At 45.2% G+C, this 27402-nt stretch overlaps 1 protein-coding gene across 1 annotated transcript; it reads left to right on the forward strand.

Annotated features, from left to right (window-relative positions):
* Nucleotides 1-10743: 10743 nt before the first annotated feature.
* BMF (Bcl2 modifying factor) lies at nt 10744-26786 on the forward strand. The gene is made up of 4 exons (XM_066552522.1): nt 10744-10843; nt 11775-12095; nt 13046-13209; nt 26518-26786. Exons 2-4 carry the CDS (start codon nt 11780-11782, stop codon nt 26617-26619), a joined length of 582 nt encoding a protein of 193 aa, XP_066408619.1. The 5' UTR covers nt 10744-10843; nt 11775-11779; the 3' UTR covers nt 26620-26786.
* Nucleotides 26787-27402: the final 616 nt, after the last annotated feature.

A 27402-nucleotide genomic window follows, 5' to 3' on the forward strand; every position in this document is an offset into this window, starting at 1 on the left:
CAGTAGAAACACTAGACTTGAAGAGAAAATCAGATTGTAGAGGTGTGCAATAAGGTGCCATTAATTATTTAACTTAGAAACTCACATGCTGCTGGAATTTAGGTAACACTTCTGGTTATATTAAGACTTTATAGGTCGAGGAGAGCCAGTGTTTTGTGAAATGGATAAAATGACACCAAAGACATTATTCTGCCATGGGATTTACTGATAAAACCTAAACCTATTACCTCTGCTCTTCAGTAAGCATAAATCTAGTATTAGATTTCATAAATTTAGTAGTGTTACGTGAGCATAAAATTGGGATAAACACAGATGTAATTTGCAGCTTGACTTTAAATTAATAAAATTCCCTGTCCTATAACACACAATAACCATTTTCATATCTTTAATATGTTTTCTCGTCAGTTCCTGAAGAGCTATGAGGGTAATGCTTAAAACGGAATCTTTATTTTAGCAATAGAGAGTTTGAGTCCTGAGTCCAGGCAAGGTGATTTGCCTAGGATTGCCTGTAGATTCCTTTTGAGCCATCTTTCATTCCTTTGTTCTGCCTTTGGCTCATGCCAGATCTAATTTTGCTTTCACTTAAGGATTGAATTTACTTGTAGTTAGCTCTTCAGAAAAACTTCCAAAGTGTTATCTGCTGTAAACCACAATAAATTACTAAGGACTGAAGTTTGCATACAGAAATCTGCTGATTTCAGTAGAAGTGTGGGGATGGGGAAAGGGAGCCCTGAGAGAATCACCTAGCACGCAGCTATAGCAGAAAGCCCGTACAAAGTTGCTGTCGCAGCACAGCTATACACAAAAAGGCATGAGATGTAACCTTTCTCCTGTATTGTAACCCACCCCTTCCCAGAGTGGTCGCAGTGAATTGAAAGGAAATATTGAAGCAGGCTGTGCATTCTTCAGCCGTGGGGCCGTGTGGGCTTCCTCGGGCCCTGCCCACACAAAGGCCAGCGCGGCTCTGTGGGGACCCAGCGGTCCCGGGGGGGCCCTGTGCGGGAGCTGCCATATCCCTCCATTGTGATTTCCCCTGGAAAATAGTCCTCTGCTTTACAAAAAGCCCAAAACACAATAGTGTGACTCAGCAGTTCGGACCTGCAGGCCAGCAAGCCGGCTCTGTAAAGGTGTTGTTGCTTGTGAGGGAAGGAGGGAAGATTCCAGCACTGCCTGCTTTTGGACCTCGCTTTGCTGTCAGCCTTGGGTAAAGGTGACTTCTGTCAGTGCTGTGCTCAGCTGCCAGGGGGCCGCAGACACATCAGCCTGGGAGATGCTGGAAGAACAGGCATTCAAGGAAAACTCATAGAAATCACACAATTGTCAAACCTGCCCCGGGATTTTGGAAAGCCAGCTGGCATCTCGGACTGATACCACAAATCATACAACAGGCAGATGAGGCAGCTATCTCGGCTTTGCTGTCAATAAAGTAGGTCAGACACTGGCTTGCCAGCCTCTCAGTTACCATAACAATACTATTTGTAACACACTTCGACAACAAACAAAAAGCACAAAAGCTAGAAACTACAGCTAGTAACACTCTGTGGCCATGCTTGGGGTCAGTCGCTGGTCCCCTTCCTGGGCAGGAGAGAGCAAGAGAGAGACAAATGAAAAATGAGACCAGGTAGTGGTAGAAAGCAAAGAGACTGGCAGAGCAGCAAAGCAGATGGGAGGAAGAAAAGACAAGAGGGGAGGCAACATCAGCAAATAAGCAGAGAGGTGAAAAAGTAGCAGAAAACTTTAACAAAACAAAGGGGGAAAAGAATATGAAAGTCGATTTAACCAGAAACAGTCCCTCTGGCTAGTCCCCCTAGAAGGGGAGTGATGACTTAGGTCAGAAGAGGGGCTGTGCAGCACCAGAGGGGAGGGCAGGGTGTGAACAAACCCACTTCCCCAGGGAGTGAACAAACCAACCCAGAGTCACAAATACAGAGAGGCAGGGTGCTGCCTGCCCATCTGCTCAAAGCTTCCCCCTGCCCCTTGCCTTGCAGCCACTGAAAGGTGGGATCCACGTCTCTCAGACACTGCCTGCCTCTGCTCACCCTGGCTTCTCCCCACTTCTACACCCTCTCCTCCTGCCGTTCCTCGGAAGCCAGCAGTGAGCCTGCTCTCTATGTGAAATGCTCAGGAGAGCTTCTATTGCCTCAAGCTTCTGCACTGTTGCCTGATTACCTTTCAACCTCCCCACTTTTGTTCCCCACTTGTTTTCCCCCTCAGTTTGCCTCTAATCAGAAGTTCTGGGCAAGATTTTAAAATCTGAGGCAATGCTCAGATGGGACTTCTGTACCCAAGGTCAGATGGGCATTTAAAAAGCTGACCATTCAGGATTTGGGACTTTTCAGTAAAGCAGTCCTTTGAACTGCTGTGCCATTTGTTCAGTTGCAGACTGTTGTTAAAAGACATTATGATTGAGTCTCCCTTTTAAGAGCAGACAACTCTTGTACTTCACTGTTTTTTGGGGATTTTTTTTTGTTTGTTACAGACCGCTCCATTTTCACTGAGCACCCCCCAACATTTTTTATTTTTCTTTTCTTTTCTTTTCTTTTCTTTTCTTTTCTTTTCTTTTCTTTTCTTTTCTTTTTTCCTGTTTCCTTTTTTCTTGTTTCCTTTTTTCTTCTCTTCTCTTCTCTTCTCTTCTCTTCTCTTCTCTTCTCTTCTCTTCTCTTCTCTTCTCTTCTCTTCTCTTCTCTTCTCTTCTCTTCTCTTCTCTTTCAAAAATAGATCATTCAAATAATTGGAAGTAAGTAATGAAAACTGGTCCAGAGAGTTTCATGTTCTATTATGAGTTTTCCACATGTGTCAATCTGCTCTGCTGCTGCAAACCCTCAACACCAGGCAGGGAGGGAGGATGGGAATTTGAAGGAAGACAACCTCCCTTTAACAGAATGGACAAAAGTACTACTTGCCACCTGCTGGCACCTTTTGAAGGAACTCAGCATGTTTTCCCCCACAGAATTGTCCATCTACTACTGTACACCTGTAGAACCTGAAGCACAAAGCATGTGAGTGGATCCCACTGCAGTATTGTGTCTTTTGCAGAGGTGGGATGCAGGCATCTCCTCACCATTTCTCTGCCCTCTGTAGCTCTTCCTCCCCTGTCTGTCCCAGCAGTGGATGGCTTGCTGGACTTTGATGAGGTAGCCACAAAAATGAAAAAAAGATTGCAAAAAAGAAATAGCAAACACCTCTCCAGATTTAAGGAGATACTTTACTGTAGTTTTGTAAGAGGATCTCATCTATCTCTTTAATAAGTAAAGAATTTGGGTGACACAGGACCTTCTTGTCTCCAGTGGAGAACATTTTTTCCCAGGGAACCTGAAGCTCAGTTATTAAAAATGAAAATCTGTCTCAGCCTTTCAACTCTGTTCTTGGAAACACCAGCCCTTAAAAAGGGGAGAGTTAAGAAGGAGCCAAACAGAGGGACCTTTTCCAGATAAGCTTTCCTGTGATCTTGGTATCGGGACGGACGGCAGCACTCGGCTGCAGAGAGGAGAAAAGGTGAGCTGTGTTGCTTTTTACATATCACAGAAAATGCTGTGTTTCCTCTTCAGAATTGCTGCCCACCTGGAGTGCTGAGCTGCACATGCACAATTAAAACCCAAAGAAAACCCTTTTCCCAAAAGTGCCTTATGCAACTCCCCAGGCTGGTGTGGGAAAGGGGATTTCATGAGCATTAGAGATACTGTGATGAACTGGTGAATCGTTAGTTGCAAACATTCCTTCAGGAAAATTGTAAAGCAGCATCCTGTTCTGCCAAATTCTTTTCAGACTTGTTTTCCAGAGTTTGACATTTGTCAAGAACTGTTTTTTTTTTCCCCCACCCACATTGTAAAGTCTATCCATTCTAGTTGTACTGGCATTTGGAGATGATTTGCCAGTGGATTCAATGGAAGAAGAATAAGGTCCTCAGTTTTGTTAGTTCTCATAAGTATACATTAAAATATACTGCATTTAAAATGAATACAGTGGAAACAAAAATTCAAGGCAGCAAAAGGAATTTTTTCTACAGAAAGTAGGATTTTTTTGCCTACATAGTAAACTTAAACTTTTGGGGTTTATAAAAAAAAGTTCCTAACGCGAGGAGAGCATATTAATGTCATTAACTGAAGAAAATAAAGACAAAGATCAAAAATTACTTGAAGAATATTCTCTAGGTTGTGAAACAGGGAACACCATAGATTTACATAGGAAAATAGAGGGTTGGGATTTGCAAACAAGTGTCCCTAGACAGACTCTTCATAAACGTATTCTGAGCTGACTGAATATTCAATGTCCTCTAAGCCCTTAAGAAACAAAAACCTGCAATTGGAGAAAAAAAAATATTTTTCTATTCTATATTTTTAATGTTTATCTTTCTTTTCATATATTTAAATACTAACAATGTGAAGTACTCAGCAGCTTCTAACACTAGATCCTCCTTTTGAACTATTGACAGAATTAGGCAATTCTGTTTTTATATTCACTTTTACTTTCTAGTTTCAGTTTTAATTTTATTGCATCTAGGACTTAATGCTCCAGTGTGCTGAACACCCTGAATGGTCCTGTATTGCAACATAAACAGTCAGCACTAGGCGTCAAATCTCTCTGCTTTACCGTCACATTCAGGATAGCTGAGTGCTACTTTTCCACCATTTTCTATCCAAATATGAATGATTTTGAGGTCAAACCTCAATAAATAACACTGAATATTTACCAAAATAAATGAATTCTCTGCTGGTTCCAGCCAAAGGTCCACACAGCACAACACACAGTCTCTGGCAGTTGTTTGCCAAAACATGTGACACACGTAAATGTGATGTTCTTCTTCTGCATGATGACAACAATACAACATCTACAGGATGACAATATCTGTACGGGGATCGTGCACAATGTACTTTGTTAGGACCTGATACTGCAAGGACTTCTCTATTTGATGACCTGTGAGTAGCACTGAGAATAATGAAAAAGCTGAGAATCTCGAATCTGTGCATGTGCCCCTAGATAGGAACAATCACTGTCATTAGTTTTAAAATAAATGAAAGAAATAGATTTGGGAGTTTTTAAAGGGTGTAATAAAAATGTGTCCCTTAGGTATTTTAAACTTAGAATTCCAAAAGAATTTTCCACCCTAGCTGATTTGCACTGGCCCAGGTTGGTAAGGGAGGTAATGGAGTTTCCATCCCTGGAAATAGTCTAAAGGCATCTGGACGTGGTGTAGGTTTAGGTGGCCTTGCCTGAGCAGTGGGGTTGGACCAATTTTCTCCAGGGACCCCTTCTACCTCAGCAGTTTTGCAGATCTGTGATAACTGAGCTCCAAAATCAAATAGTCTCAACCAGGCAAGGAACCCTTGCAGGCAGTGAAGTGTGGTGTCAAACCCCAAGCTTACACATGACCCACCTGTGACATTTGGCAGCACCATAACTTTTCATGCAGTGAGATAAAGATCTGATTCTGCCCTGCCCTGAGTATATCTGGGGAGTCCTGAGTATAGTCAGTGCTCATTACCAATCACAGTCAAAAATGTTCTTGATCTTACCCCTCTGAAGTCAAGTTTGTCTTTGCAAGGAGTGGATCAGGCCTTTACAGAATGAGGCTGCAACTCTGTAAAGATCAGATATAGATTTTCCTTTAATATAGCCCTTATGAAATCCCAGTAGTGGAGTCAAACATCTGAGGAAGTTTATGCTGCAGGAGTTAGCCCAGAATCCAAGAAAGGAAGATGATGAAGAAGAGAAGTCATAAGAACGAAATGGGAAAAAGAAGGAGAGAGTGCAGAGGAGTACAGAATTAGAAAGAAAAACATGGGCAATGGAAGAAACCCAGAGACAGGAGAAAATGCTGCTGTGTTTGGTCTCTCTTTTAATTTTTTTTTTTTTTCAAAAAAAGGGAAGAGAAATCTTGGGAACTTCCCCCTACATCATTAGCAGGCAGAAGAAATTCTATTCTGTGCAAAATCTCTAGAATTGGACAACTACTTAGAGAAGATGAAAGTGTATAGCAAGTGCTTTTGAGAGGAGAAGAAAGGAGGAAGAGAAAGAAGGAAAAGAAAAGAAAAGAAAAGAAAAGAAAAGAAAAGAAAAGAAAAGAAAAGAAAAGAAAAGAAAAGAAAAGAAAAGAAAAGAAAAGAAAAGAAAAGAAAAGAAAAGAGAAAAATTCAGACTGACTCCAGTATACAAGAGCATGTTCAGTAACACACAGAAACACAGACACCTCAAGCCTGGTTGTCAGTGTTTCCCTTAGCCCAATGTCTCTAAGGCATGGCTGAATTTGCAGAGCTGACTGTAGAAAGGCTATATGGAAAATGCAAACTCCTGTCTTCAGTGTTTGCAGTAGGAGCCAGAGCACTTCAAGAGAGGATGAAGCCTTTTCCCAATCCAATGACATTATCTGGAGAGAAAAAGTGGCCTCAGTTTTGGTTTCAGAAAAGCAAGAAGGAGTAACCTTGGCAGGCTGCCTTAAACTTTGCTCCCTTCAGAAGAAAACCCCAACAGCAATATCCTCTCACTTTTATTTATAGACAGCAAGCAATCCTGTTCTCACAAACACTGATTGAAATGTGCAGCACTTTCTCCTACCAGCACTGGATGCTGAACACAGGGAGCCCTTCCATCAGGACGCAGGCCAGAGTTCCCTCAGAGTCTGGCTTATGTGAGAAATACACAGGGATGGTCAAACATGAAATTCAAGACTTTTTTTCTGCCTCACACAACAATAAATTGTGGCAGAACACATTTAGTAAAGCCACTGATATGTGTCAGGGCAGAAGACACCGTTTTCCACTCCTCTGCACTCAGACTGAGCCCCCTGAAAAATCACCCCATTGACCAAATGTTTTTAAGATAACAAAATAAATAGAATCAACCCCGTATGTTTTTCTTGTTCATCCTTTGCTTTATGATCCATGAGACTACCCTTAATTTCCCTATTCCAACCATGAGAGCTACAAAAATAGAAAAATAGAAATGAAAACTGAGCTCATCAGACAAGACTACCCCCACCAAAGTCAAGTTGGCCCTGTGTGGGTTTTGGAGCCCACCCAGGCAGAGCAGCTTGCAAGGCCTGTGCCTAAGATCACAATGTACTCTGCAATTACAGCACAATGCTGACAATAGCATTTTGTCAGTAAAATAAGAAATAGTTGTGAAGACATGTGAGGAGTACGTAGGGCGGATAACTAAATAAAAGAAGCAATTTTGTTCACTATTCTTTTGAACAGTAGAGCAGGCTGACAGAAGGGTTACAGGATGGTACAGTATTTCCATCCACAGATGTCACAGGGACACTGCTGCACGTGATTTAAGATTAATCTCTTGAATCAAAATGTCACCATGTACACTAATGAGCAAAAACTCTCTGGCAGAGAATCTGTCCCTTGGGCTCCTGTTCCCAGGTAAGAAGCTTGTCTCCATACTATTGTAGAAACTCTCTCAGCTGAGAGCAGTGAGGTTGGTGGTATAACTTGCCCCTGGTTCACAATTTTCCATTTCAGACTCGCTGTCTCTGTCTTGGTTTCGGTCTATTTACTCGGAGCCATTTCTTAACAATGTCTAATTTCCTCAAGGAATCCCTCTGAGTCCCCTCTCTTAGAAATGCTGCCATATCTTTTTTTTTAATCACTGAAAGGCACAAATATCCTTCCTGAGCCCTCTTACCATCCACCCTGATTATACACATAGATTTCAGTTTCCATACATTTTCTACACAGTAGGAGTTCCCAAAATGCAGCCTCTGGGGATATAAAGTGTGGCCCCAACTGCAGCTCAATGAGATGAAAACAAAGCCGATCAGGTACTGTTCTTACTGTTAATGAGCCTAACCAGCAGGCAGTTATTACTCAGTCTGGAAGACATAAGTGGTTGGAATCATAGCACATTCATTTTTTATTTATAGTGATACACATTCAAATTAGAAGTAGCCCTCCAGTAGCTGGCATTTTGTCAGGGTCTGACCATCAGTGTGATAAAATTTGACTATCTTGATGATATAGAATGCTTTTGTTGCCTTTTGTTTTTTTTAAATATCAGTTGCCTCTTCTCCTACTTACAATTCCCTTGACTATCAAAAGCGAACAATGAGGCTTAATTACTTTAAGAACCTTATCCTCTTGTCCTTTACTGAAAATGAAAGAAAAGAGTATTTTTTCTTTCTTATTTGATGGTGAGATACAAGTCAAACATGATCTGACCTTCTCGTAAATAAGTAGACTCAAGCCTTCTGGCAAATAAAAGAGTTGAAATGAACACTTGGACGAGAACCACAAAGAAATGGATTTTTGGAGACAATGAACATTATTAGCCTGTTAATCTATTAATGGCAACTGTAAATACCTCACTCAAAATCATAGGGACTCTGAAACATTTAACTGGAGAGGCTCTGTGAGCCTGCCCAGGACAATGTGATACGAGGAAAACGTAGTAATTCGCCTCACCTTGCTAGCCATCGGTTTGCAATCTAACCCCTCCCCTGAGTTTAAGTTACAAACCTCAGTAACTGTGTGGCAGACTTGACAGCAATTAACATTACTCAGCTGCCAGCTGGGTTTTAAAACCTCCTTTCCAGGCGATCTTGTTACGTAGGTTTTAAAAACAGCCTGACAGGGTGCTGCTCTGCGCCAAGGAGTTGGGTCCTACCTCTCTTAACATGGTGAGATTTTGCTACTGATTACAGGGGGAGCTGATAAATCATTGGCAGAGTAAAGGTAAATGCACCGAGCTGTTGTTCGCAGCATGAGGCTTGGGGGTTTTATGCTGATCTCATCGAGGGGGCTTCACAGAAAGCACTGTGAAGAAATTATCCTTATTAGTTTGATTCTTTAGTCCTGTGCAGTCCTGTAGTCGTACTCATCTACAGGAAAGAGCACAACACACTGCGAAGAACTCCTAGACCTTCACACCTCAGGGCTCAGACTTTACAAGCCACGAAGAACTTTGTAAGTCATTGAAAGCCGAAAAATCAAAGTTTTGTTGGAAATCAACTACCTGGAGTGGCACTCCCATCAGATTTAAAGCTAGCCCAGCGCGGCTACGGCTCAGTCCCGGCTGGGGCTGCCTGCCGAGCTGCGGGAGCATTCCGAGGTGCGAGCAGCGCGTCCCGCTGAAGGCGGACAGGCACCGAGCCCTCGCCGCTGCACCTGGACCGGGCCGGAGTGGGCCCGCGCCGCCCCGCCTCAGCCGCGCGCCGGGCCCGCCCCTCCCCGCCCATTGGCTGGCGGGCGGGGGCGGGGCGGGGCGCGGCGGGGGCGGGGCTGCCGTCAGCTGTTCGCGGCGCGCCCGACGGCGCTGGCCGCAGTTTGGCGGTGCGGAGGCTGCAGCGGAGGCGGCGGCGGCTCCTCCCGGGACGTCCCGTCCCCGAGGGACGCCCGTCCCTCTTCTTGGTGAGTGTCCGGGAAGCGCCTTCGCCACTGGGGGCCGGCTGCTCTGTGCCAGGTTGCCGGTGAGGGCGGTGCCGAGGCCGGGCGCGATCGTGACAGGGAAGGGCGTTCGCCGCGGGGCCGTCCCGGCCCGGCCGGTCCAGCCCGGAGTCCCGCGCCTGCTGGGGAGCGGGAAGAAAGAGGGTGCGGGCGAGGAATGAGCTCGGTGGGCGCTGAGAAAGCAGCTGATTCGCTGATGTAGGCGATGGCTGATTCCACAGCCAGCGCTGCCCCTCCCGGGCCGCCCCGCCGAGCTCGGGAGTCTCGTCCCACGGCGCTGCCCGGAGAAGCCGCGTTAAACCTCTTGGCCGGGGGCACATCTGCGGGGCTAGAGTCCGGGCGGGGAAGAGTTAAAGGCGGCCAGCGGTGGCGAAGCGAGGCCGGCCAGCTTTGTTTTGGGATGCTGGCACGCACGTGTGCGCTGAGCCCTCCCTCCGCTCCCGGCCCGCCGCCTGTCAGCGCGGGCGTGCGGCTGCCCCGGCCCGCGGCTGTCCCCGCTGGCGTGTGCGAGGAAGTGCCGTGGGCAGGACACGGCACCGGAGACGCGGGGGCTGCCCGGGCAAAGACCCGTAGCCCGAGCTGTCCGGTGTCTGTGGCTCCTAGCGTGAGCTGCGTTTGGAGGTTGTAGAAGGAGTTCCAGTGAGTAGTAGAATGAGCTGCCCTTCGCGCTGCATCGGCATTCTCTGAAAATCTCTGCAAAAGGGTCGGGCCGTATTGCAGGAGGTCGAGTTAAACTTCTTGCTCTTTAAACCCTCTTTTGTTTGGGGTTTGCTCTGTGCCTTTGCTGCACTTCCCTTGAGGAATGCCCGTGTCCCAGTGAGGCTGACAGATGAGATCTGGCAAACTTTCCTGCAAAGACAAAATACATTCCCGCCTGCTTCTCTGTCAGGTGACTGATCCAGCAGAAAAGCTGGCAAGGAGATCATCCACGGCTGCCTCTTGGGGCCCATAACTCCTTTCAGTGTGCTACTTTAAGCCATGGATGAGAATGTTATGAGTGCTCTACCACTGTTGTCATCTAGCAGAGTTGCATCTGGCTGTGGGGCTGGTACCTGTTCTGCCCTGCAGAAACTTCTTTGGGAGTTGTGGCTCAGTTGAGTGAACTGCTGAGATGCAGCAACTTAAATAGCCAGAGTGCCCCCCAGCCAGAGCCCTGCAGAAACAGTTCTTGCACTGCTTGGTCCTGTTGTCTCTAGCTGGTGTGCGGAGTGCTGCTCACCTGGGGGGAGATGGGAGCACCAAGGGCAGCGCTGAACACATCCTTATAAAGTTATTATTAATGTCTCCTTCAGGCCTGAAATTCCTCTTGCTAGTCTTCCATTCTGTTAAATGCTTCGCAAACCAGAGCAAAGGAAGAGACATGAAGAGTTGAATTTCACTGCCTTGTTTGGAACTGGGTGGAAATCCTGGAGATGGATCTCTTAGGAGTCTGTCTTCCAATTGGGTTAGATGCACAGGTAACAGTAAAGGGACTTGTGGCATTTTTGGTAATACTGCTTCTAATTGCTTTATGTTTGCAAAGAGCTCTGAGATAGTGATTTAGGGTTCATGGGGGTTTTTCCCCTCTACCATCTTTGTTCAGCTTTGTGCTGTAACAGAGCTCAGGAGTGTTTACTGTGGCAACTACAGAAATCCTGCTTTAAACACTGACACCAGCCATGTTTTTCTGTAGTAGTAGGGATGAACCATTGCACTAACAGTGCATGTAGGCTTGAGGGTAAGCAGGATAAGGAAGTGACTACATTGCCAAGTTTGGGACATGTCTTAGGTTGAGCTGAGGGGAGAAATGAGAAGTTTAAAGGAAAGTTGGCCCTCATAGGGAGAAGTAATGGAGAGCTTCACAGAAGTGGCTTTGACAACTCTTCAGTTTTGCAACCACTTGGGTTTCTTAAAAATCTGGCCTTGCAGCCTTATGATTACAAGAGCTTTTCTTTATCAATAAGAAATAGGTGGGAAAAAGTGAATGGGATATACCATAAAGTTCAAGTATAGCCGGCCAAAACAAAGCAGACCCCAAAGAAGCTGAGTGGCCATGGGGCTATGAGAAGAATCTGGGTTGCTTTTTGAAATGTCTTTTCAGTTTCTATGTGCTGAGGTTGGGGCCTGGCTCTCTACTTGTGAGCAGGTGTGGAATTGGAGCTGTGGACTTATACGCGTGTGAACTTTGTCTCTCTCTGGCCCAGCACCTGAGGACTTTCTGCAAAGCCTTAACCTTCACCACAGGTCGCTCACCTCTCCTGTCCACGCAGATGGGCAGCACTGGGAAGTGGGGAAGAGGGAAGGTGTGGTAAAATCGGTTGTGTTTTACTGTTGGAGCAGAAGGCGTTCTCTCCTGGACAACATTCTTGCTGTGTCTTAGCTGTTTCCTCAAATGTCCCTTTATTGCAGGAGCAATGGATCGCCCCAGCTACCTGGAAGAGGACTATTCTAGCCTGGATGGGCTGGACGATGACGTGTTTCACTCTGATGACTTTGGACTTGCAGGTCAGCCTGGTGAGATGACTGCAACTGGCTTTTTCACACAGAACCAGTCCTACAGCTGCCTTCTGGGGAGGTTTCAACTATTCCCCCTCACACACTGCTGTGGTCCCGGTATCAGGCATCCTGAGCAGCAGGACAAGGCAACTCAAACACTCAGCCCATCCTCTTCCAGTCAGGATGTTATGTTGCCTTGTGGAGTCACTGAAGAGCCACGGAGACTCTTCTATGGTAAGAGCACTCCAGTGTCACTAGCTTTGCAGCAAAGAAACTGTCCCTTTAGCACTTCCCCAATCAAGCAAAGTCTCTTTCATTAGGGTGTTTTATTAAAGGACTGAAATTATTTTGCTTTAGTCCTACTCCCTCAAGAAAGACAACTTGTATTTTCTTACCCTTGCTTGTCCACTGCAGGAACCAGACACTTGCTCATTGCTTCTGCTGTCTTTAATATTCCCTCTTTCTCTCTCTGGCTTTATTCTGTCACATTTGATTTTACTGCTAGATGTCTAAATGTTCACCGTACTTCATATCCTACAATTTGCCTACATTTTTAACCACCAATGGTCTGTCTCATCCACATAGGAAGTGGAAACTCCTAGGAGTTTTCAGTGGAGAGAAGATGCAAAAAGTTACAGCTTTTAGGCTCTTCACTGGAGTTAAAATTTCTGAATAAGTAGCATGTCCATCCACTATTTTACTAGTAACTGATGGGTCACCACTCAGCTTTGTGTATCCAATTCAGCTTTAATTCAAATCACTAAAATCACTAAATGACAGAAAACTGAGAAAAAACTGACAAAAATGTACTTCTACCTTTGAGGGGAGACAACTTGAGGCAGAGATCCTGTAAAACTGCAAAACTGTCCTTAAAATTCCCAAGCCACAGCATTTAGCTGAGCTGTAAACAAGCAAAAGGAATCAATTTTAAGATCCTGCCACTCATTTGACTATGGGAATCAACACATCAATGCTCTGTTTAATCAATATAAGTTTATTTGAAAGCTGGGCAAATCTTTTACTGCACTGTGTTACAGAATACACAGTCATTCTTTGGCCTTCAGAAACTAGACTTCAAACATCAAAAATGTAGGACTATGTACAGCTCTTTCCTCCATGAAGTGCACTGAGCAGAAAAGATAATCTTTGCACTGGAAGAATGACTCTTCTGCTCTGTTTTGTAGGGAGTGCTGGTTACCGTTTACATGTCCCTCCAGCTGGCTTTGTGTTGGATCCGCACCTCCAGGAGGAACCTCAGGAAGGTCAGCGGGAAGCACGTGCTGAGGTGCAGATTGCACGGAAGTTGCAGTGCATTGCCGACCAGTTCCACCGGCTCCACATACAGAGGGTAGGGTGTCTCTGGAGGGGAAAGTGGGCTTTACCGGTCCAAGAGTGCTGCTCTGAAGACTGGCTCCAGCCATCAGCTAAGTGAACTGTTGTCTAAGACAGCAGACTGCCAGCAATGATAAAATGGCAGGAGTATCCTGATGCATTTTGCTTATGCTAGATTGCTTACTCTTCCTAAAGACTGGCAGGTGGAGGGAAGAGAATATGAGGGAATATGAATATGAGCATTTACTGTCCAGGAAGGGAGCTCTTCTGTGTTAGCTGCTGCTATTCCAGCTCTTCCTGTTCGTCAGCAGTGGGTTTGAGGCTTTTCCCAGGGATCTTCCTCTTGCTTTTTATTACAGCTTTTACTCTTCGCCATTCTCCTCACCACCAGCACCTTCTCTTCTGTAGCACATGTAGCCATCAGTGGCTTATGTCAGCTCATTGTCTTGGAGATAACAAGCCTGGAGTCTGTTCTGACACTCCTTGTTGTCCAACGGTAGTTCTATGTAATGTTGTAAAGAATATTTAGATCATACTAGACTTACTAGCAGCTACTAGTAAGACAGTAGTAGCTAGTGTCTCAGACTTGTGACTAACTTCCTCACCACAAAATACACCTGCAAGATGCTATCAGGTCTGAAAAACACACTCCAGATTCTTGGTTTCTTAAAAAAACAAAACAAAAAGAAAAAAAAACCAAAACCCAAACACTGCTGTTCAAAGAAACAAAATAACCATTACCCCCAGAACCCTTGATTCTTTCTTCCTTGCTCTCCTTCCCCTTTGACTAGAGATAAAATGGAAATCTCAGCCCATACAGAGATGGTCAGAGGTGACAGAAGCTTGGCAGTAGGCAGCAGTTTGCCCCTTCTATGCAAGCCCAACAAGGAGGGTGTGCATCTGCTTGTATATGAAGAAATTTTGCTGACTTCAGAAAGGGACAGAAAGTTTATCCTACTCCAAGTGAGTTTGTCCTCTGTTAACTGTGGGATCGTTTGCAGCCCCTCTCTAAGGTAAGTGAGGATCTCTGTCCGGGTCAGGGTGTGTGGCTTGTGGCTGGGCAAAAGCTTGGTCCTCTCTGTGTCACCTGAGAGATGAGGAAATTCTGGGATTACTCATCTCCTAATAGGTGGATGATTAAAGAAGGAAAAGGAAGATTAGGCTGTAGAAATGTAGATGGGGCTATGAATGTCATTTAGCAAACTGCAGGAATAAAGAGCTACCACGAGATTTTTAACGTGTTGTTTGTGGTTGAATGGGGTTTTCCCCGGTGGCGCCTTTTCGCCAGCGTTAGCTGCAGGCCCCGCTCTCTCGCCAGGCTGTCTCTCAGGAAAGGGAAGGTTTAACCAACTTGGCAGAGGAGCCCTGCACTGAACTGGTGGAACTGGTTGTAACTTGACCCCTTTCATCTGGGGGGAGTGTCCCTATCTGATGCCCGTGCCTTGGAAACGCGTCCCGGAGCGCCCCCCCGCCCCGGCCCCAGCAGGGCAGGCGGGGTCGGGCTCCCGGTGCCCGGCCGCGGCTCCCGGTGCCGGCCCGGCCGCGCAGCCCCGGCCAGCGGCCAGCCCGGCGTGTGGAGCCGTAGTAAACAAAGGCGTCCGGCTGTGCTGGGCGGCGCGGCCCGGCCCGGCCCCCGGGGCCCGCCAGAGGAGGGGCTCCGCGCTCTTTGTTTGAACTGGAACAGCAACAAGTTGTAAAGGGGACGGGAGCCTTCAGCCATTTAAATTTGAAAACAAAACGGGGAAAAAAATACCAAAATCAAACCAACTCGAAAACTTAACCCGAGGACAGAGTAGTTCAGCCAGTGGTTATCCACAGCCTGACCCTGGGATAGGCCTTGGCATTTGTATCTGCTGAGGGATTCTTTCTTGTTTGTCAGGAAAACTGAGTATTGAGCCACATACTGGTGTCCAAAGCACTGATCCCTGTAGAGTGTTTGGTTGTCATGCCCAATCCCTTCCCTCCTAGTCCTGCATGGAGGATTTCCTTTGGCTTTTGGCATGAATCCCCCGTGGAGAACCCCCTCTGTCCTATGTGCAATGTCTCTGCCCAGCCCGTTGCTGAAGGAGCAGGCGGTCTGCCCCTGGAGACACGTGAGCCGTTCTCAATGTGCTGTGGTTTGGAAGGGGCAGTCTCTGAGGCATGGAAAACTGGGCTGTCGTTTATCTTGCTGTGAAACTAACCCCTGATTTGAAAACCCCATTTCAGCTTGTCTAAAACATTTGGTCAAAACCAACTTTCCAGAGTGGTGTCTTGAATCAGATTTAGAATACCACAAAGTTAGTCACACCAGTGTGGTCTTGTGAAGTCCTGAGAGAGAGCAAGCTTGGTTTTCAACAAGCTGTGCCTGTTTTCAGAGCCTACAAAACATTTATCTGTGAACCTGTAAAAAGAAAAAATGTGTGCCCTTTCAGTGGAAGTTAGGAAAGGCTTTTAGCATTGGAATGGTGCATCCAGCTAACTCAAGAGCTGCCTTCCCACGGCTCTTGACTTCTGTGAGACTCTCCAGCAGTTCAGGTATCGCCCCCATTCTGCTGCTGCAGCAGCAGCAAGGCTGTGTTGACACAAAGGGTGCTGGTTAATGTACATCCCTGGCTGAGAGAGAAACTGAGCAGGCAATTGCTGCTGAGGCTGACATCACTGAGTTGTCATTGGACTCTGCTGCATGCATGGTCTAACCCCATCCTACACTTGGAGCTCTGGAGAGTCATTGTTATCTCTTCTCTGGGCTTCTGGAGCTAAATGGTATTTATTCTGTGGTTCTTGGCTATACAAAAGATTTTTGGGTATACATCTAGCAAGAATAAGAAAATTGGCCGCACCTATACTTGCTTTTGGAATGAAAATCACTTTCAGAGTTTCATTTCCTATTAATATGTTAAACAGAAAACAGTAATATAAAACCTGGCTATTTCATCCTTAGAACAGTGCTAGAGCAATAACACATCATTCCCTAGAACTCCATGTCTTTCATCTCCTCAAGATGCTGAATTTCTTGTAAGAAGACTTGAGCAACGTTCTATGTTCCTGAATAGCAGAGCCTGCTACAGATTGATCTAGATTGCAAGGGCTCTGCAGAATGACTTGTGAGACCCATATAGATGGGGTTTTTTTGAGTTCTTTACTGTCTCTTACTTGATTGAGGCTGTGTAGCTTCTAGCAGACTTCCCTGTTTTATTTTTTTCACCCTGCCCCTGGAAAACAAAGGTAGAGGCAAGCCATGCTTTCTGCAAGAGAAGCCAGTACCTGCCACCTCCTCCTTGGTTTGAAGCAAGTATGTCTTTGCTATGGAATCAGTGAACTGCTGCTGTAGCTCAGCCTGTGGCTGAACTTCAAGAGCATGCTCTGAGGTTATGGAGAACAGAGCTGAGCTTATGGGTTGGTTGGGATATGTTTCCCACACCCCACATGTCCAGGCTGTGGCAACAAGTGCTTGGGCTCTGCTTCAGGTCCTGAGTGCACTTGGGTTTCCTTGTCTTGAGGAGGGGCTTTGAGCTGTGCTGAATGGAGAGTGTATTTCATGACATGAGGGGCTGTTAGATGGGGTTGTGTGAGTACACAACCAGGAATGGTGGCAGCAGCAAAGCCGTCCCAGAGGAGTAGGGGGTTATCCAGGGGTGGGGTGGATGACACTGTATATCAGGATCACACCCCTTCAGTTTGATGGGCTCCAGTGAGGCACTGGAACTCTATAACTTTTTCCAAATAAAATAACTCTTTTTAAGCAGGCTGCAGCTTTGAGGGGACTGCTTTTATCATATTTCTTCTTCGTGGAGATAAGATCACTTCACAGGGGATAAAATTGTCTCTTTAAGAGCCAAGGAGTGGTAGCCTTGAACAGTTCTGGGCTCAGGTCCAAGCAGAGCCACTGACTTGCTGTATGACCTCAGACAAGTCTCTTGACCTCCTTGTGCTTCAGTCAACCCATCTGGAAAGCTCAGTTTAAAAAAAGCTAAGCCTCAATGAGAACCAGATGCTGAATCAGAACTGAGCTTTCTTGAGTAAATAAAGTGCGTTACAAACAACAACAAAGTCCCTTTCCAACACATCAGGAATCCTGCAGTTGATTTAGATATGCTGACCATGCTCAAAAATCCTCGGTGGATCTAGCTATAGAAAGCTTTGTTTCTCTAAATTCCCCAGTTGGTTCAGCAAGTAAGTCTTACCATCACTGCAGCAGGGTTCAGCAGCCCATGGAACACAAATGCCTGCATCCACACTGGCTGTGGGCAGACAGCTAGGCACGCACCTGTTTGCCTCAAGCTAATGACACTGAAAATGTCCAGAAGGAAATGTTATTTTCCTTTGAAAGTGAAACGTGTTATGTTTTGCATACTTCTTCCTGTCTGTCTCTCATAAGAGTTATCAGGGCCTCCTCTGAGACACTTCTACTTATGCAACAGGGAGCCTGCATCGCTTGTTGGAAACTTACTGGCGTGAGAGAATGGGTACATAGTACTACATGTGCATCATTTATCCCAAACTCCGTCAGGCTTTTTTCACTATTAAGGATATTCAGGGCATTTTTAACAGTTGCTTTTTTACATTGGAATTGTTTGCAGAAATCTGTTCTTTATGATGACCTTATATTTTAGGAAAAATGGTCAGGAAAGCTTCCTAATAATAATGCAGAGATTCAGACTGTTCTGCAGCTAAGCCTGTAGCACCAGCAGCTCCATTCTTCACTTGTATCTACAGTCTCTCTGAGACCTGGGGTATGTGTTTTTGTTCATTTGTTTCTTGAGTAGGTCAGTGTGTTTCAGGATCTTCCCTGCTGGCTGGTCCTTGCTGCTGCTCTGCACAACAGTGGGTCACCTCTTCGGCTCTGCTTTCTGTGCATTGCCCCACTGGTGCAGGACTCGAATCTCCAGCTGAGGATGCACTAACATGGTGAGGGAGAGAGCTCCTGAAGTGAGTGAACCCAATTTAAAGGGCAGGGGGTAGGGTGGGTGTGAGTTTGGGAAGCTTGAGATGTAAAACAAAGTTCTTTCAGGGCTATGGAACTGGAATCCTACGCTCCATTCTTATGGTCAGCGGAGTAAAAAATTTCATATAAGGAGGTAGAAACAGATTTTTTGCTTAATGTTATTAGATTTTTTTCCCCCTTTATTTTCATTTTGACAAATGACAATGAAGGAAGAGGTGGCCTTGGAAGTGTACCTTCCCCGTGCATACAAATGACAGAAAAACTTGCTGCCCCTTGTCTATCACCTGTTTTGAAATCCTGCTGCCCATGGAGCTGATTACTTGACATGTAGGTTAACAGAAATGTGCTGGACCATTTCACATCTTGTCTGAAATGGTATTCTCTGGTATGTTAAGAAAAGACACTGAGAACAAGAATGTAATTATGCCACTGTATAAATTCATGTTTCTACTGTATCTTGAATGTTATATGAAGTTCTGGTTTCCTTCATCAAAAATGATGCAGCAGAACTGGAAAAGGTTCAGAGAAGGGCAAGACAGATGATAGAACTTCCATATGAAAAAATGAGCTAAGGACTGCTAAGCCTAAAAAAAGATACAAACCAAGAGGGAAGCAATATTAAACAGAAATCAAAAGTGACATGAAGGAGATGAATAGACTCATTTCTCCCAGTACAAGAACTAGGCAAAATCAAGTCAAACTAGTGGGAGCCACCTCAAAGTAAATGAGGTCATTTTTCATGGAACAGGTGAAAGCTGTGGAGCTCCTTGTCAAGGCATATTGTGCATCCTAGTGCTTTATCTGGGTTCAAGGGGAATTGAGACAAGTTTATGGCCATTGAAGCAGACATTAAATAAACAGAAACCAGATCTGACTCAGAAAATCCTAAGCTCAAACTAGTTAGATGCTGAAAAAGAGTACTAGTGGAAGCTATTGCATGTACTTGCCCTTAGCTTTCCCTCAGGCAGTCATGTAAGGCTGCTGCTGGAGGCTGGGCTATACAAACTCTTGATGCAAGCCACATATAATCATTGTGTATCAGTTTAATAAGACCCACAAAACTTCTACATCATCCTAATCTAGCCTCTTCTATGTTTTCAGCTGACAAAGACTTAAATATATTACATGTATGTTCCTGCTTAAAATAGGGGATAATGTTAAAAAGCAAAACTTCCTGCCTAGCTCTGATAGAGAAGGTGGTTAGAGGATAAGGGAGCTGGGAGGGAGCTGGGTGGCAGGAGAGCTGTCTAAGCTCTGTGCAACTGTGTGCCATGAATCCTGCTGGACACTGGACTGTCTTGAGGCAGTGGGGCCACGACCTCAAAAGACCAAGATTGCCCAGAATAAAGAGCACAGAACAGTTCTTTGAGACAGTGCAGGTGAATTGTTCTGCAGTATTTCTAACATCAGTGTTCAGTGCTGCTGTCTCTCCTGTACAACCCCTTCAGTCTCCGCAGGTTCTTCTGGATCTCCTCAGCTCTTGCAGCACTGTGACAGTGGTAACATGCTTTCTGCTTGAAGCAGTGTGACAGCTGAGAAATTATTTTTGAATTAAGAAATAATTGTGGTAATGCCCCACTTATTTTTTATTGTGGGAGAGTAGAAAATGCAGGTTATAACTTGACTGAGATCATACAAGGATTGCAGATAGGAACCTAGTTGTTCTGCCTACAGCCCTCCGCCTAAGTTGTTTGATCTTATTAAGATAGTGCCATCTCTGAGGGGGATGATGAGATATTTGGACTGATTATTTACAGAGAGGAGTGTACATGTTTGTATTTTACTCAATTAAATTTTATTGTGGAAGGGCAGGAAAGCAAGTGCCCAAATGCAGAGTTCTCTTTTGTTTCAAGCCACTGAGGAGGAATGTCCTGCCAGCCTTTATAGTCTCCGTTTGGATGTTGGGTTTTTTTTGTTTGTATGTTTCTCCTCACTAGCCGCCTTGCCAATTGAAAAGGAATTCTTCCGAGGACCGGACCATGGCAGAAAAAAATAGCTGTCCAAAAACAAGCAGTGAGGCAACTCCTGTTAACCCCAGTGGGGTTTTCCGTGATGGGATCCAGACCCGAGGGCGCGCTGGCAATGGGGCCGGAGCCCCCGGGGCCAGCGGACCCGGCCGCCGGGCGCGGAGGAGCGAGCGGTGCGTGCGAGGGCCCGGCCGGCCGTGTTTGCGCTCGGCGGCTGTGTTTATATCGCTGGCTAAATTTAGCCTCTGACTCATCGGCGCTGCTGACGAGAGTTTGCGCTGCCCACAGGCTCCAGCCCTGCACCTGCCCTCCCGCCGCCTCCCCGCGCAGCCGGGCGGCCCCGCGCCCACCCCTTCCCCCCCGCGCCAGGATATTTTTCCTGTAAAAACTTTTAAAGTGTTATTTTAAGCAAACCCCGAGGCAGACTTTAATCACTAGGGGGGGTCTCCGCAGCAGTGAGCAGTTTTGGGAGCGCCTCCCTTCTGCTGGTGAAGCAATGGATGCCAAACACAGGTCAGCAGGTCCCGCGGCCCGCGCAGGGCAGGCACGAACACCGGGAACTGTGGAACAGCCCTGCCCCATCACACGCAGGTTCAGTCAATAAACCCTTAAAAAGGTCAAAAACTCTTGCAGCTGCCGGCTGTGGCTGGGCGGTGTGGGGTGTTCTCTCCTGGGTATCTCTTCCAGCACTCTCACACACCCCACACCCAGAGCATGGGACCGAGCCGTGCCGGACCCCGGGCCGCAGGTACGGAGTGGTATCAGGCACGGTTCTGTGGAAATGCGGGACCTTTATTTACCATATTTGTGGAAAATAAGCCAGCGTGCCCCTCGGGATGGGGAAGGAGGGGAAGGCCGAGGGCCTGGGAACGCAGTGGCCGGTGGTTGCCCTTCCCAGGTTGCCGTCAGCTGGCTGTTGCCATGGCGGCTGTCTGCTTCCCCTTCCTGCCCGCGCTGGAGAGGAAGGCGCGAGTGGCTGCGTGTTTGTTTTTAAACGCCGAGAAGGCTCAGAAAGGGCTCACCTGCGCAGCTGCGCCGGCAGCGGGCTTGGGGCAACAGCCGCTGCTGTTTGCTACTCTGTCCATGCCCTCTCCCGTGCTTGGGCTGGGCAGCCCATGCATTAGTTTTGGTGTTCCCCTGCACCCTACGTCCTTTTGGCTTTGCCCAGTATTGTCTATCCTCTCTCCATAAACACACGCGTTGCTCGTCTTGTTGCAAAGTCTGATGGAGGCTCATGAGAAAGGAAGCAATACTTGACATGATGCCTCCTTTTACTACAAGTTGAGTCCCATGTAAGAGTCATTGCAAGACAGAAGGATGGAGTTTCTGGAGGAAGAGCTCTCATCCTCTTTATTGTGTTACCATGAGAAGCCATGTGGCTGAGCTCCTCTTTCATTTTTTTCCTCTATTACTGCCTCCTTTTTTTCTCTGCTGGTTCTACACATGCATTATACTTTGGTCATTAGGAATCACAGCTGGAAAGATTTGTATTTGACTTCCAATGGCCTGCATTTCTCTCTCCAGTGGGGGACACCTTCTGTAACCTCTGTTGCCTTGGGGACTGTGACTTTCTAGTCTTTGTAAACTGAAGCATATTTTGTGGTAGCACAATATGCCTCCAGCCACCTGGCAGCCAAAACAGCCTTCAGCGATGAGTCAGCAACTGCTCCTGGTGTGGAAGTATTTTTGTATTCAGTGAATAAATACAATCCCAACAACTTGTTGCTGATACTTGTATTAGTCATTAAAAGAAGAATAATATTTTTATGTACACATATGCAATTATTCTTCTTTTGCTCTCACAGCACCATTTAGGTCCATATTAATCCTTCTAGTTAAGATGGGATCAGAGTATGACCCTTAATTGTCTGGAAGCTATGAAGCAAAGTCAGAAGCTGCCCATGAGATCAAGAGGGTAGATGGAATGTACCAGACAGACCCCCATACAGCACATGCATATGACAAGCATATTTACTTTTTTAAACAGGGCTGTTAATGGCACGTGTATATCAAGTGTAAAAATGAGTCTTATTAATCTGTTAAACATTTATGCTCATGGATTCAAGGAGCTGTGTCAAAGAGACAGCATTTTCTTTGAAGTGCATCACCTGTCCTGATCTTCCCTTTGATCACCCTGTGCAAAGGGTTGGTAGGAGTACAAAAGGTTTTGACGTCTGGGGTGCTATTTGCCAGATATGTATCTGTATGCTTACAGTGTGAAACGTATTAGGAATTAATTATGGGGAAGGACTAAGTGTCGGGTCAGTCATGTTCCTCTTTCATTTGCTTCCAGTAAAAGTCTTGCATGTTTTTTTTGTGTTTGTTTACAAGTAGTCTGGTTTTTAGTTCAGCACAGTTCATGGAAGAGGCTTCACTAATGTACTGTTGCTGCAGAGAACACTTTTCCTGTAAAATGGCCTTTTCTTGTGACTCATTGAAGCATTCATGCTAACATTTCAGACAGACAGTCTCTTAAGGATATCCCCTTTAAAAAGCAGCAGCTGCAATAGGAAATGGTTTTATGTGTTTCCAGCTTTGTGTTGACTTACTGTATTCACAAGCCTAGTCTTCTTTAGTTACAGTTAGTGTGGAGGGCAAAAGGGGCTTCTTTCCTTCTTGGGAAGGAAGCCTCAAAAGGGTTATTTTGTTGCTCCCACATGGAGGTGGCAAAGTGTTCATCTCTGGTATTTTTGTGCAGTAGTGATTCTGAGGATTGAATTATTTTGATAAAGGGCAAATCAGCCTTGTGAAGCTTAGGGAAATGATACACCAGTATCACAGTAGTTATGAATCTTAGAAAAATGTCTCAAAACATATCACATTTTAAAAAAATATATATGCCAAGTTCATGGAATCACTGTTCTGGGTTTTCTGTCCATCCTGAAAGCTAAATTATACCGCACCAAAAACTCCTCAGTCTTGAAATATTTAAGAATTTTGGTCTTGGCTGAAGCATATCTGGGGAAGAAGACACAGAAGCTTGTGAAAAGGGCATTTTTTAGTTATTTCCATAAATTGTTTACTGCAAATAATGTCTGCCATTCCATTCTGTGACTCTTGTCCCATGCTGAATTAGTACCACAGAAAGCAGATCAGCCCAGAAGCAGAGGTGTTAACTCCAAACCCCATTAGCTAGGCTTGCTGCTGAAGCATGGAGTCCCAGGTTGCTCCTCTTCACAGGTCATCATCTTTCTGTTGTCCTGGAGCAAGCATCAGTCTGAGTACACCATGCCATGAATCAGATAGTTTAGGATGACCTGTTAAACAGTAAGGGCAACTTCTTTATCGGATTAGTTCTGGCCTTGATCGTTGTGCTGCTCTAGTTCACTTTCCAGCACTGCTGTGGGGAGAGGACATCGTGAATGAGCTGCTCCAGTATGTGGGCCAGTGAAAGTGTGTGTGGGACCACACCACCACGGAAAAAAATGCTGGCTGGATACAGACCTAGGGAAATGCAAGCAAGCCCTAGATCTAGGAATAAAACCTGGAAAGCTGCCCTCAACATAGTGCTCTATTTTTTACTTCAAAACAAAATGGTGTCAACATTCTTAAAAAAGTTATTTGAGATGATATGCTTCTTATAAGCAAGGAGAACCAAGGGTAAAATATTTCCTATTCTGCTCTTGCATGGAAATCTCCTTGAGTGTGTTAGGCAAATACATGAAACAATTTTAATTGGAAAAGGACAAAAATGCTGTACCATAAGTGACTTCAAGAGGCAGTGAAATAAACATAAGAGAATATAAAGTAAAATATATATTAGAGTTCTTCTCAGTATTTGTCTTATCACATCCCACTGATTCTCTTGCAGGCCTGTAAACCATCATAAGGTACAGTTCTAAAACTCTTATTTACCAGATAAAACCAAAACTTAATACCTTCCTCAAAAAAATTTAAAAAAAAAAGGCATACGACCTTCTTGTGAAAAAACAGTTCTTCCACTGTTTTTTCCAGAACATGGCCTCCTTTACCTATCACTGGAAAGAGCAGCTAATCCTTTTCTCCTGAGGTGAGGTTTAAAACTTGAGGAGCCAGAATAATTAGAAATCTGCTATTGTATGAGAAACACAAAGCAGCCTCCTACATGAAGGAGACATCAATATGGGGGTTCTTACATGTGTTTATGCTCCCAACAGTGTGAAATAGTAAAACTGTACATGCCAGATCAGGACTCCTCTTGTGTGCCCCCAAATTAACCCACTTTATAAAAATTCCATAAGAGTTTCCATTAGAGAGGGTCTGCCAATGAAGCTGAGATGTATTTCAAGCTTAGGATTTCTGTACCAAGTTTTAAACATCCTTTTGCCTTTCCCTTACTAAGTCTCTATAAGACAATTTTTTACCCTCTTGGCTGCTAATAGAATAAAATAATCTAACAAAGCAGATTGTCTCCAGAGCATCTGCAATATGTTTGTCCAGTATGCTCTCCTAGCATAGTTCCTGGCTTGTGGAAACTGCAGGAGACCACTTTGTCCTTGCACACCGCTTCGTTGAGGTCATACCCAAAGATCTCTGTTTAAGGAATCTGCCTAAGCTGTAATAGCTTGATAAAAACATGGTATCTACATGTCACAGGGACGTTGTGGTTCCCTGTGCAGTTTGAGCAGTTTTAGGAGTGTGGCTGTGTGGAGGAGAGTGCTAAGAATCTCTGGAGTTTGATGAGGAAGGGAAAGCCTGGTCAAACTGAGATGCGAGTAACAAACCAAAAACTTTGCTTTTGCTTTTTGAGACCAAATTAGTGTTTTTTAACCCAGTCCTACAGGACAGTTTATAAAAGATTGTTTTCCCCTGTAAACCTAGCAATGCCTGTGCAATCAGTAAGGACTAGTTACTTTGAAATAAATAATAGCAGGCTCTAGAGCCACTTCTTACAGGTTATGCTACAAACACAGTGCTCTTGAAATGTGTGATGAGATCTGTGTGAACTTTTTCAAATCCATTTCTTCTTCTTGTTAATTCTTGAGGGCAAGAATAATGACCCACTGCTAAGATGCAAGATGAACACAGGTTTTCTGGAAGGCTCTTTTGTGTGTGCTTGTGATTCAAATGGCACACATCTACTCACTCTGGAATACGAACATAATTTAATGGCTATCTGGAAGGGCTTTGAAGAGCTGTCTATTGACACATCTCCAATACACCAACTCCAGTTGCAACTCTCTCATTTGTGATTATGTGAAAAATGCCTTGCAACTGTGTTGTTCTGCCCTGTTGGGCTAATCTGAGTTGAAACATCTTGTTCATATAATGTGCTTCAGTGCTCTTTTATGAACTCCTGTGTACTGAGGCAAAGTTGTGGGAAGCCAATCTTCTGTTTCCTCGTCTGCTGGGGATTGGGGAGGGGGGTAGGGGGCGGAGATTTGGGCTGGTTTGTTTTGTTTTCCAGAAATGATCAAGTCTGCTTAGCAAATATGGAATTCTGGATGAGAAAATGAAGACTGACTTCTAATAGAGAGTCGGTTATTGAGGTGAAATAGTATCCCAGACTGGGCAATGTAAGGAGAAACCCACCTGTTTGTACGAGATGCCATTAAAGTGCAGGAGGGTGGGGGTATAATCGGAGCCACTTTTGCAGGGGTGATTACTTATAACAAAAGGAGGAACAGCGTCCCTGTCCCAAAGCTGCATTATGTAGTCTGGTGTCCCCCTGAAACTCAACTCCCATGTTTCTTCCTTGACAATGGGACCTGAAATAACCTCTTGGTTTTGGTTTTTTGTGTGTTTTCAAGTATGTTCTTGCTTAAGGTTTAATTGGCTCCAGTCAGTAGGAAAGGGCTCCAAGGCTGATTATTTATGGCTTACTGTCAAAAGTGGCTATAAAAAGGGCAGTATTATCTTGGAGATGCTGGGAAGGAAAATGTGGTGGGGGGAGGGTGGGGGAGTGTGTGTGTGCACGAATGTGTTTTCTTGTACTAGATGAAATCAGAGTTTTGCTGTCTCAGCAGTGTGGTTTAAATTGAAGATTAACCCTTTGACCTTCACGGTGTCAAATCACTTACAGATGGATCACCAGTTATATTTTTTCTTTTTTTTACTTTCGGGGTGAAGGGGGGCTTTTTTTTTTTAAAAAAAAAAGGTTGTTTGTTCATGCAGCTGGGGCTTTTGAAAGGCTCAGAAGCCAATCTGATTAAAAACAGCACTTGGCTAAACTCTGCGAAATCCTACAAGCAAAAAAAAAAGTTTAATCCTCTTGTGCACAATGCATAAAGGGCCTGCTCTTTTCTTTTTGTAATGTTAGAGCTACAATTATTTCTGGAGAACTTATCATTTCCCTCTCTCCCCTCATCCCTTGCTGCACCCCCTTGTTATGCTGATGGGATTAAAGTGTCTGCTCTTGAAAAGTGTAACTGAGTTGTTATTGGAAAAGAGAAGTGGTATGTTGCAATTTTAGAAATATAAATAACCTTGCTTTAACTGTTCTTCTCTACAGCATCAGCAGAACAGAAATCAAGTGTGGTGGCAGCTTTTTCTCTTCCTACACAACTTGGCCTTAAACACAGAGGTGAACAGGAACCACACTGGGCAGAGGTGAGCTTCGCCTGCCTGTTTCAGGCCACATCCAGTCTGCAGGGAGCACTGAACAAACACTGGTTCGGGGGCGAGACGTTGCACACCGCCGGCCGGATGTGAGGACTCTGACTTTCTGATACTTGTCTTCAAGTCTGGGTGTTTTCACGGACTCTTCTTTGCTGCTGCCTGCCTTGTGAGGCAGGGAGCTCTTGTCCAACACTGTTGAAGGAAAGCCAGAATGTGGGTGTGTTTGGTAAAGCTTGCTGCTGGCTCCCTGCACCGGTGACCTCTGTGCAAGGGAGGCAGGTATTAGACTGACGGCTTCCTCTGCCCTGCGTAGTAGGGGATGGTAAGAGTGCAGGAGTGTCATTTTGGCTGCTAGTTAAAAGTGATGCCTGGGATTGATGACTAAACATACTTGGAGTATCTTTTAGAGCAGAGGTGCTCAATTCCTCCACATTTTTAGCAGTGAAAAACATTCAAGTAGCTTGGTTCCATCAGGTTACTTGTTTTATTCATTGGTTACTGTTTATTTCATTGTGCCCTGTGTAAGAGAAAATCACAAAGAAATCTGACCTTTTCGGCCATTCCATTGGGCACCACTTGCAGCGCTCTCACAAGAAAAGTTGTTCTTTGTCATTGCCATCAATTAAAAAAAAAAAAAAAAATCAGTAGAACAGGCTGAAAAAGAAACCTTCTTGGGGTTGCTGGTGGCTACTAGCTTCTGCCTGCTTTCAGTTCAGTGTTCTCAGTGCCCATGAGCCAGCAGGAAGCCAAAATCCATGGAATATGGCATGTGTCATTC

This window comes from Molothrus aeneus, chromosome 6 (genome assembly GCF_037042795.1).
Source record: "Molothrus aeneus isolate 106 chromosome 6, BPBGC_Maene_1.0, whole genome shotgun sequence".
NCBI lineage: Eukaryota > Metazoa > Chordata > Aves > Passeriformes > Icteridae > Molothrus > Molothrus aeneus.

Bases quoted from the DNA above. Each gene is read 5' to 3' on its own strand.
- BMF (XM_066552522.1), top strand. From the start codon at position 11,780: ATGGATCGCCCCAGCTACCTGGAAGAGGACTATTCTAGCCTGGATGGG. The intron at 12,096-13,045 runs GTAAGAGCACTC...TCTGTTTTGTAG, and splicing joins GCCACGGAGACTCTTCTATG to GGAGTGCTGGTTACCGTTTA. The intron at 13,210-26,517 runs GTAGGGTGTCTC...TCTTCTCTACAG, and splicing joins ACCGGCTCCACATACAGAGG to CATCAGCAGAACAGAAATCA.